General features: G+C 39.8%; 1 protein-coding gene across 1 annotated transcript; it reads right to left on the reverse strand.

Moving 5' to 3' along the window:
- Positions 1-1,035: 1,035 nt before the first annotated feature.
- On the reverse strand, positions 1,036-11,153 carry rgs20 (regulator of G protein signaling 20). Its single transcript, XM_034555397.1, has 5 exons — positions 10,965-11,153; positions 3,530-3,741; positions 2,836-2,910; positions 2,500-2,734; positions 1,036-1,224 (listed from the first exon to the last, which is right to left on the reverse strand). The coding sequence occupies exons 1-5, from the start codon at positions 11,151-11,153 to the stop codon at positions 1,036-1,038; spliced, it is 900 nt and encodes a 299-aa protein (XP_034411288.1).
- Between the last annotated feature and the right edge of the window lie 1,215 nt (positions 11,154-12,368).

Below are 12,368 nucleotides of genomic sequence, written 5' to 3' on the forward strand. Positions count from 1 at the left end.
AACGGTATTGTATATTCCACAATAGAACTTCAATATAATTTGAACGTGTTGGTTTTTGTTGTATTGGCAATAGATATCAATACATAAAAAAATACTTTATCTGGTAAATAGAATGACTTAGGTGTGTATGTCACACTGGTAAAACTATATTAAAGGTGTGCATTGAGTAACACTTGAATAAAAAAATCTATCTTAAATAGGCAATTTTCTGTGGTTAAGACTGAGTATAGATAACCTTCCATACTTGATTTGTGTTTCTTATGGAAACAAATTGCACACCGTGATTAGAGCCATCGTAACTTTATGTAACTTCACTGATAACCACACTTTTTCATTCCCACACAGTTTTTACACGAACTGGAGTTGCCAAGTTGCTGTCACAGGTACCGAAGTGTGAGGTTAGAGAACAAAACAGGGTAAAACCAAGGTCAAATCATACAGTACCCCACAAAGCTGCCTGCAAGTAGAGCTAACACGTAGCCTTTGACTTGAGCTTTGATTTTCATACGCAGTGAATAGAACCAGGCGTTTCTACATAAAATACCCACAATTCCATTTTTACTATTTACAAACTCATAAATATATATATATATATATATATATATATATATATATATATATATATATATATATAGTCTACAGTAGGAATCATTTCCCCACCCAAAACAATCATACAAAAAACAACCAACCATAAAAAACTCTGAACCCAAATAAAATAGATTATTTCTATCAAAAGAAATAAAAATAAAACAGAAACCAAATGTATTCATATTCCTTTGGAGTGTTTTGCTATGTTGATCTGTAGCAGTACTTGTGATGTCGAGCCCTCGGGAGTTTTAAGACCTGAGTGTCTTCGGTCAGGTGCAGATCACAATAGCGCTGAAATCCCTGGGAGGGGCCAGGCCCGAGGCCAGGTTTATGTAATCCTACACTGAACATACAAAGAAAATTTAAAAAAGGGAATAAGGATTGAGGGGGAGGGGAAGGGGAGGAGGGGGGATAAAGACAGTTTAAATATCACAGGTCATCACCACCCTACGGTTCGGGGGACTGCTCTGACAGAGTGTTGAGCAGGTTTTTGTAGGTTTGGGAGTTCATGTAGCGGGGATATGAGTCTCTTTGCATTAGTGTGTAGATCTGCAGCTGGGCATCTTCGAACGTCTGCAAGTTGGGTTCCTGCATGTTCCTGTTGATCGACTCACGCACACGGGAGTCAAGGCTCACCTGGGAGTCAAGAACAAGGGTTGGAATTAGAAAGAACAGAACAGCAAGTGCACATTTTCAATGACATACTGTCTATGAAGGAAATGTTTGACCTGTTGAGAAATAAGCTTATTATTTGAGTTTGATGACAAACCGTATACCACTCTCATGTCTGAAGTAACTATGAGTCAGACGGTTAGCTTAGCTTAGCAAAGAAACTGGAAATGGAGTAAACAGCTAGCCTGGCACTGTCTAAAGGGAACAAAATCCACCTACCAGCATCTCTAAAAATCATTAATTAAGAACTTATAGTTTAAAAAAATAATTTATGGCTTCATGTGCTCTTTCTTGGTTAATTTCAGTGGTCTCCGCTCGCCCAGAAACAGTCCAACATATACTTAGCATAGCACAGCATATAATTAGTTTTTTTGAACAGAGTAAACAAACACGCTATGAGATATTAGAAAGAACCACGCTAGCTGTTTCCCTCTGTTTCCAGTCTTTTTGCTAAGCTAAGGTAACCAACTGTGTACTTACCGTATACAGACATGACAGTGGTATCAATAGAGAAAGAGAAAAAAAAGGTATGTAGATAGCTAAAAACACAAGATTTCAATATGTCAAAGTATTCTTTTTATACACCCTATGTCGACCAAGGGTGCATTTGATAACTAAAAGGTGACGGAATAGGACAACTTGGCTGTTAGCTATTTGTTAGCAAGTTACTGTTATTAGCTAAGGCACGTGCAACCATAAAACAGCATTGCTTTCAGATATAACATTATCCACATTCCACTATAACTCAATTTGAATGCTGTCAAAGTGATTTAGCGTAACTTACAGAAATATATTAAGCCTTAAACCGACATTTGGACAAAATACTTGCTGCAGATTGGCATATTGGGTTTAAGGATCCCCTCAACTTTACCATTCTGCTGATGCCTCACGTCTTATTGCCTGTAGCATCAGTTTTTCATTGTTATAAAAACGTAGTTCTGGATTCTTTACTCTGTTGGTAGTGCACCACAGAGCAGCTTTGAGGCAATGTTTATGTTGTTTGCAAGCAGATGAAAGTCACAAGCAGTCACCTTCACACAATACTAAATCAATGGTTTTCCCCTTTACTTAATTGCGCTCGGTCTATATCTTCAAAATGTTCCCAAAATGTCAAACTATTCCTTTAAAGGCAGGGAGACCGAGGACATTGAAGAATGATGAACATTTGTCACATATCTGGAAGTTTCACCCTTGAGATCAACACATTTTTAATAACAGTGAAATCAAGAGCTGTCAGACCTCTTTAGGCGAGAGAATGGAGATGTAGTCCTCATAGATGACACGAGCCCTGTCCTCTACCGGAGTCTTATTGGCGTCTTTGCTGAACTCCTCACAGGCTAACCAGAAGAGCATGTTCTCTTCGCTGAACTCGGTGCGAAGAAATTGCCGGAAGGAGTTCCTCCCCGCTGGGCAACACATTAGCTTGTCAAACGACTGCCCCCACGAGCACACCTCCTCCAGCGTGGGCTTCGGGCTGCAGAGAGCGTGGACAACATTGGGGTGAGTGATTTCAACATTTATTTCCTCAAATATGCTCCGTTGATTTTGCATTTTTGTGCAGTGAATTCAACTTACCAGTCTTCACAGTCTGCGGTCCCTTCATGGACGTCATAAGAAGCCTTTCGGTTCCTTTCATCCCGGTCTTCATTCCTTTAGTGAGAAAGACAGATTATGAACTGCACTGAAGAAATTATTCATGTGATATTATGTCATCTTGTACATTTTTATCATTTACATTCCAGTGTAACAAACGTTTACAAGCAAATGAAGCCACCACTAGTTGATGGGCGGAAAAATTATATATATATAAATACAAATATTTGATATTTAATCAAACATCTTTGGGTTTTTAACTGTTAAGGACATCATATTGGGTCTGGGAAATTGCAATACACAACATAATGAATATGCTCAGCAGATAGATAAAATAAATATTCAGATAATCTATACATATACACATTTACAGTATACTCATGCTGTATATAATAGTTATATGTCTGCTGTTTGTCTGTATCTGCGATGTCTTGTAACTGTCTGATTTGGTTTGATTTCATCCACACTAAGCTTACTGAAGGAGCTCCCCTTTCTCACATTGTCAGCAGATAACTAACTGCCGTTTACATAAGGCTGCAGCAGCATAAGTGTCAGATCACATGCAAAAATATCAAGAACAACAGACACAGTATAGCTCAGGCTGTGCTGTCCAGTGTGCAGTAATGTCGGCCATGCTGCGCCACAATGATCAAGTTCTCGAGTGGGGAAGACGTACCAGGAACAGCTACAGCAGCAGCACCAGCAGAAGCAACATGCATTTGATCCCCGTGGGTTGGCCTGGCCCGCCTGGCCCGCTTGGCCCGGCTGGCCCGCCTGGCCCGGCTGGCCCGGCTGGCCCGGCTGGGCCGGTGCAGTTCCCCCCGCTGCCGACTCTTGCTGCACCGACATCTGCCTCTTTCGCATCTCCATCCGCTCTGATCCCATGGGCTATAAACAGAGGAGAGTCACTGAGTTTAGTGTTTTAGATGTCAGGAATTGGAATTAACTGAGATAATATCTTGTGGTCAGAAACTGTCTTGACCTGCAATGGATTTGTAACATAAACATCTGTGCCAGTGCAATACAGATAGTGAGGCCAGAACTATGAGACCAAAGTCCAGTGTGGCATCCATTTTACCACATACATTAGATTTATTTCATTCACTCATCAGCTGCCACCTATAGTATGTGTTACTGTATGAATGCTGCCGGTGGTCTCTGGCAGGAGCATGTGCTGGCATGCCCAGAGTTTGGAATGCTGTTTGATCCATTCAGGGGGAAAGTATGGAAGTTGATTTGGCACCTACACATGTCAGCCCCTGTCGTCTCAAACTGACTGCATATGCCCTTATAGCCTCCAATTGCATAGGTAAAAGGGATGGATTGTTGACTATGGGCTCAATGATCATATCCAATATTGTCAAAGCAGTGCATTAAAATATCTGCAATGCTCACTGGGCTGGAGCAATGAATTAAATACACATGAAAATAATGCAAATATGTGTCTTTAGATTCTTGTCAGGTGTCACTTTGCCATGCACCCTGAGGCTACATTGATCATGTCCAGGGGAAATTATAATTGTGTAGAGCGTTTTCAACATAATCTCTTTTAAGGTTTGTCGGCCTATAGATACAGATAGGCTATTCTCACAGAATGACTTATTGTCTGGTTTTAACAAATGTGCCATCACCAGGTCAGAACATTTATGTAACAAAGCTGTCGCTTCCAACACACGGCATCATCCAGCTACTACCTGACACAAGAAACGATGCTTTAAAAAAAAATTTTTTTTAAATGTCAGGAGATTTGGTACATGGGAGGGGGGCCCGAAGGCGCAGCTTGTAAATCTATAACCGCAGCATCGCTCTATCACAGCCTTTCAGTGCATACAATACCATTTGGCCATTTCTAAAATGGATCCGCGCGCGGTTCCACTCAGATTCAGAGCAGGCTTCAGCTGCATATTTCGTGCATTTTGCCAAATGGCATATTTTACGCGTTATATGTGTCGGGTACTTCAAAGCTCACACAATTGCAATATACGTTATGGCTTGACTATAGACGATGAAATGGGGGGTGCGGGTGGTCGTATCCATTCAGAGGATAAAATCATGATAACATCAAATAAACCGCTATTCTCATATCTTACCGTAGCAGAAATGTGAACGACGCTGGGATGTACTGGTTCCTGAGCGATTTTATCAGCGGAAACCATTGCAATAGCAACTCGCACAACACATCAATGGAAAGTGACACCACGAAGAACCGTAGAGCTTCTGCGTTCTGGACAACCACCAAAAAGACACTGCCTAGATCTGTTAAAAGCCCACTGTACAGCAAGAGAGTGACATGCCATTTACAATACTGGGAAACTGCTTTAAATACTCCGCTTGCGAAATGTCCGTGCAATGATACATCGGTTTGCCACCAGTACTTACAATTTCACCATGTATGCACAGCGAGAAGAGGTAATTCTTGCCTTGATTACATCCGATGGCACATAAGGCTTTTTTTTTCCGACCGGCTGCTTCAAGTCAGTACGCATGCGTCTTCTCTCCAGCTCGTAGTAACCCAGTGAAGAGCGTAAACCCCGACAGTGTGGTACTGTTTTTTACAGTACAGGTCCTTTACCCTTCCTTGTACGCGATAGACTCGGGCTATGAGAGAAATAAAGGCTACAAACTAACTCACCACCAGCTTCCCTTGAGCTTTTGTTACATTAAAGCGATTTACAAAAGCCCAAATATCCAGAAATGTAACCCCCCCCCCCCCCCCCCCCCCCCATAAGACATAATTTCGTTGGCACATGCGCCAGTGAGCCTTTGCCTGAAGTCGCTGTCTATGGTGCTGAAACAGCCAGAAGCTGATAGACAGCAGCATTTCTTTTTAACTAAACCTCCCTGGAGGATAGCATGACTTTGACAGCCAATGTTACATCCTTTGGGAAGTTTATGCTTATATGTCTACTGTGAGCTACATGTGTACACATTCCTAGCTGATCTATGCATAGAGTGCACCCAACTGTTTGTAGTTTTATTATTTTGTAAACACGTGTGACTTTTAATCCTCTTGTCACATACACTCTCATACTGCATAATCACACCCACACTCATACACACAACCTTTCTGTCAATGCATACACAGTCTTGTCAATACACACACACACACACACACACACACAAACACATGTATGCATTTATATACATGCATCTTTTTAAAGCATTTCTGTTGTTTTTATCCTGAATCTGTGTAATATCCATATAGTAGTTTCAATCTGAATTAAATAGACTATTCAAGGATGGCAGCTGCAGTTGAGATAAAAGTTAATAGACATTATGTTGCATTGCTTCTCTCTATGCAACACTGTTTATCTGCGCTGTCCCTGTTAAAGGCACAGGTTGCCATTACTCCTGGCAAGATGTGCATTGCATTTAAGCACTCAGTCATTTAGTCTAACTCTTCAACAGAAGATTGCCAGGCTCCTCTGTGCCTAGTAATCTACAGCATAGGCCTGATGTAGAAGACAACACTGCCATCTGAAGGTAGCTCGAACTGCAGCACTAACATGATGTTCTCAATGCGCACTGACTGACTCATAGATTCTCGATGGTTGTATGAATTAATGAAAGGCACGGCAATGTTTGCATGGTATGATCTCTTTGATAAGATCCCTAATATTTGAAATGCTTGTATGAGTATTAAACTATGACAGTGCAATGTCTATTCGACGCTTACTGTAATGATGCTGGAGATAGTGGTATGTATTTTTCACACATATATGCCTCTATTAATGTCGAGGTGCACATAATGTTTTGTTTTGTACAAACACCAGATGGCACTCTGCCTATTCTGCAAATGTGTAGTACAACATACTGCATTGGATCTAATTATCTGTTTAATTTACACCAATATATGTGTGCTGCCTGGGTCAGATTTTGTTAAGATTCTCTTTGCTATGGAAATGAATGTCATCCACCCCACATTGTAATGGGAAGTGCTGCAAAATGTGAGCGCCTGTAATACAAAACTGAGAGAACTGTTCTTACAGTGTTCACACAGACATGTGCTGCTCCATGATACAGCCTATTGAACCATATAAGGATTAGGCATTCATCTGTTCCGTTATCTTGTCCAAAAAAAGGGAAAAAAGGGATTTCTTTCCTGTCCAGATTAATTACTGTGCTGAATTGGGGCATGGCCTTAGCATCTACACATCCTTGTTACCCTCCAGAGATATGAACATGTGACTTTCTCCACAACACTTCATTTAACACCTTCCCCTGTGCTCATGTTATGCAACACAGACCCACAAATAGCCATGAGAGATTGATATATACACATACAAACACACACACACACACACACACATACACACACACAAACACACACACACACAAACACACACACACACACACATACACACACATGCACAAGCAGCAAAAGATGCTTTACGATTTGGAGATGTTGACGAACACACATACTTTTCCCTCTGAGACCACAATGCCAAGTGGAGAAGGGAGTCTGAATACACAAGGTCACACGGAGGAGTAGGACGCCAAAGCTGGGGGACAGGATGAATAAAATCTCCTCACCGAGTGATTAAGATGATTCAAAGCATTGCGAAGCTTTGAGGAAAGTAAAATTAAATGTAGATTTGATCACTGGAGCTCAATATGCAGATATATGCACCAGAGATGAACACCTCAAGGGATCATGCACGGCATCTGTGTGCATTTTCAAGGTGAAGATATGTCGTCTAATCCCGGCAACAAAGAGGGCGCAAACTCTCCATTTAATTTTTATTTCTGTTTGACATTGTTCTTCTAATTAATTTCCCCAATGTGTTCATCAAGTTGTTCTTTGCACTGTTAATGTCAGGCTCAATTTAATAAAACACAATCAGTGTCTTAATCCTTGTAACCAAGTTACACAGACATCTGTTCTTTTGTTTTTAACTTTAACATCACATTATCAATCAAACTCTAGGCGGTATGTCTCCATACAAACTGATTGTCAGTTAGGGGGTCAACACAATTATATTGGCCTCATTTAAACACATTTCAGAACCTTGCAGGAGAAAACATTGTTGTAGCTTTGCGCACACAGTATCCTGTGATTCTATCTGACCTTTCTCTTTGATGTAACATGTCTATCTTTATTGTCCCTCAAGAGAATATTCCTTTTGCAACCATGAAAGAAAAAAAGAAATACACAATAAACACAAAGGACAAAATCCAATCGACAATTAGCTGAGTTCAAAATGCCATCCTGGATCTCATATCAACTTGTATAATTTCAATAACCTGCACACACTGACAATACGACACGCTGCGTGAAATGTGCAGGAGCTCTTGAGACAGTCGATAGTCACCAAGTTGAGAGACACCTCTTTGCTCAACTGACAACAACTCCGAAGGTTAAGAGGCATGATCCTTATCAGGTCCGGCAGGTTTCAGTTCTGTATACCTGGACTCTATAATAACGAATGAAAGGCATCATAGGTCATGAAATTACCGCTGGAGCATAATTAAGGAATCGGATTTAATGGGAATCATTTAATAAAGAGTTGACTTTCATTACCGCTTTTAAAAGTTCTCTAAATATAACCTCTTACAAAGATAGTTTGGATAAATGTATATCTGTGATATAACACAATACATGGTATAGGCCTAATAGGGCATACATTTGTGAACTGACTGCATGGCCAATCACATCCCTTTTCAATTGAAAACTCGGTGTGAATGATTATCAATGAGATAGTGAGGGACTGTTTGTGACATATTGTTTAATCTGTATGTGCGGAAAACTGGATTTAGTGTAAGCTCAAGTCCCTGTAAAATAATGATCCCGGTAGCCCAGAAGTCCAAGCAGACATTTTGACTTGACATAGCAGGAAAAAGTGTAAACAATAACATTAACACGGTAGCTTCTACTCTGCAACATTAAACCAGCATTCACAACACCAGAAACCCTGAAACCAACTGAGATCAATGGAATGGAGACATCATTAGGGTTATTAATTACACATGAGCTGTTTCTTACAGGGAAAATTAAAAATGTCTGCAGTAAAAAAGGTCTGTTGTTTGAGTCTGGCTGGGGACAATTGTCGCACAACACTGTTCCTGTTAGCTGTCCATTGTTTATCTATCAAATAAGTGCTAAAATACTTAAGGGGAGAAGCTACAAGTGAATAGGGGGAACATTTGTACTAATAGATATCATAATGAAACACCCCGAGGTGATTACGTACATTAAGGCAATATTTTCTTTTCTGTTACATACTGTCTAAAATGTTGTGTTTAAAATGGCTAATTAGGCATCAACACTAACCGTTGGTGAATTTTGTAGAAATCTACAGATGCAAATAAACTTATGGATGCAAAATAGCTCAAACTCTAAACATTGACCGGTATATAACATGTTTTTGTTTTTGCCTGGGTATGTTACCCTAAATAAACATGGGGATTTCAAAGCAAAGCAAGCATGGGTGTAAATGATAACATTAGCAATAGCCAGTGGGCCAGCTGCAGAGTTTTGTCCATGCTGTCTCTCTGGAATAGCTTACTGGGACACTGGGACACTGGGAACTGACCATCGTTAGTGGGATTTTTCTGCAATGACAAGTCAAACTGTCTGCTGTGCAAAATGCCTGGATTTGAACTTTTAAATTGATTAATGAACTTATTCTTAAAAAAAGGAAAAATACAGTAAGACAGCGTGAAGGTAATGTATTGGCATTAATATTCATATGTGTATGTTTTCTGCAGTTAAAATTGAAACTTCACTAATTTTACACATTTAACATTTTACAGGTGGACTTTACTACTGCATATATAGGGAAAAATGTTGTATTAAGGATTGTGTGGGAGCTGTGTGAAGGTTAACTCACGTCGTGACGTCATTTGGGTCTGAAAAATACACGTTTAAAAATATAAAACATAAAGATAATGGAGGTGTGGAGTGAGAAAGAAGGAGTCTAATCTCACCAGACCTATAGCACACCCAAATCTCAGATCATACGGTTTGCGGCTGATTTGCATTGTGAGTAATGTAGGCGCCATGTTTGGAAAAATAAATGTGTGGAATTAGAAAGACAACCTGCAGGTTTATGTGTTGTAGAACTGCAATGCTGAATTGTTGTCTTTTCATTCACTTACGGTTGTGTTGCATATCCTTTTATAGACATTGAATTATGGTCAATATGCTAAATATTTTGACTGTAATTTAACAAACTATATTTTATCTCACAGAGACCTGGTGAGGAAAAACATGTGTGTGATGCTTATGTGATGATCTGAACTGACTCCTCTGTCCTCCCACTCGGTTTCTGCTGTTGCTCTTTTTCAATCCTCTTTTTCAATCCTGTGAATATAAACATAGTCCTCCTCACTACAAAAGCTATCGCAAATCTTTATTTTTCCATTTGCCAAGAATGATTCTGCAGCCAAGCACAATCACATTTTCAGACTACTGTTGGAAATGAGTCAATGTATTCTCAACTCACTAATGAATTGGGACATTGTGTAGTCTGTCTGTGTTACTGATTGCACAACTTAATTTAGATTACCAATGACTGGTATCACACTATTTCAAGACACACTATCTTCTTTTAATCTTCTTAGGACAGGAAGTATTTCTCTAAATAGAAGATTGGCAAGAAGCAAAGGAAGCTGCAGATGATCAGAAAATAACAATCTAGTTACAATAACAACAACAACAACAACAACAACAACAATAAACAAGAGTATTAAGGATATATCACTTACTGCAGGTGATTAACAATAAGAAACAATATAATTTGAGAGATGTTATGGGGGATGTATTGCTACTCTGAACCTCACACGTTTATTTAAATTAAATTAAATTAAATTATTTGGAGAGAATACTTCAGCGACAGGATTATGTTATTTGTTGCTGCTTTTTACTGCAACAACTAACAAGAAACATACTGATTTGTGCTGTAACAAAGCATTTCTGAAATAAAGTCAACAGTATTGTACAGCTGTAGTTTTACTTGACTGGTTGGTGAGTTTTTCCTGTATTGGCTCCAAAATAATAATAATAATAATAATAATAATAATAATAATCAGTCTTGCATTTATGATAATGACGCTTTAACTTAAAATCAGTAATGCTCACAGGGGGGACACAAACTAAAACGTGCCCTTACCTCAAGGCATACCATCTCCTGTTCCTCTGGGGCCGGGTCATTGTAGTTCACTGGGTATCCCACACCATGTCGGAAGGCCCGGACCAGTCCCCGGATCCGCTGCCACATCAGGGCCCTGGTGCGTCTGATCCCCCGTAGAGCAGACGTGGGCCTGATCTCCCACTGCTTCACCGCTCTAGCACCTGTCATGCTCCAACCATGAGGCCTCACTCGCCACATGAGGCTTGAGTCTCTTAGGCATCGTAACAAATCCACACTTCTTGCTCCTTTCCTTTATGTTTTTTCGGCGTCTGTTCTGAAGCCCATTGTGTGAGAAAGAGAGAGAGAGAGAAAGAGAGAGAGACAGAGAGAGAGAGACCGAGAGAGAGGGGAGAAAAGCATCAGTGACCCTGACGAAGAGAAGAGTGTTTACAAAGGAGAGGGCAGAAGGAGATTAGGACAATGTCCCCAGTGGATGCAATCCTGATTCCTCTGTGCTTTACTGTGTCTCACCAGCTTAGGCCAGATTAAGCCAGGAGGTCTTAGTGTCTGAGTGAGATGGACAGAGAGGAAGATAGTGACAGGCGTGGATTCATTTGTGATTGTATATGCTCCTTGATGAAACCTCCCATGGTATAGAATGGATTAAAAGGCATTGGTAAAGGAAACAGATGATCGCAATGTACATCCAGCACCATTAATATACACTCTGTGGTGCTAATGTGTGTTACTGAGGAGCTATAACAACGTTACTTGGTTGTGTCGCTCATTACAGACTCACAAGGATAAACACAGATCAAAGCTCTTCACTATGAGCAATCAAGTGACTTCAAGCTCTCTGTCATCCTCATAAAGGCACCACGTTAAATTCTCCCCTTGCTGATAACACAGTCAATTGTTATTGATTGGCTGGAGTCACATGTGGTGGATACCTAATTTTCTAGCCTCATCAGGATGTTGGAGGTTTTTCCTCCTTGTTTTTTGGGGAAAGACTAGTGAATTATGAAAACGACAACAAGGGAGTCAAGTATAAACATAACTTCCACATTGTAATTTACACTTAACACAATCATTATTTTATTTTGGTTCTATAAAGTCAAGCAATGTAACAATGAAAAATTCTTAGTTTCTATACACACAATTGTTTTGACCAGGCCTCTTCAGACTGGATTCCAGTTTTAAAATGTTGTTTCCAGGGAGGGAAAAAATAAGAAATATCATCACATTTCCAAATTTAGCGATAGTCCCGCTTATAGCCCAAATGGATTTTGAAGCACTGTTAATACAATAATTTAAGTAAAAATACAATGAATGTATATCATTATTATTATTATTATTATTATTATTATTATTAGTAGTAGTAGTAGTAGAATCCTTAAAGACAAACTAACCATTTAAACAATCTTCATAAAAACACCCATAAAA

This window comes from Cyclopterus lumpus, chromosome 17 (genome assembly GCF_009769545.1).
Source record: "Cyclopterus lumpus isolate fCycLum1 chromosome 17, fCycLum1.pri, whole genome shotgun sequence".
Classification (NCBI taxonomy): Eukaryota; Metazoa; Chordata; class Actinopteri; order Perciformes; family Cyclopteridae; genus Cyclopterus; species Cyclopterus lumpus.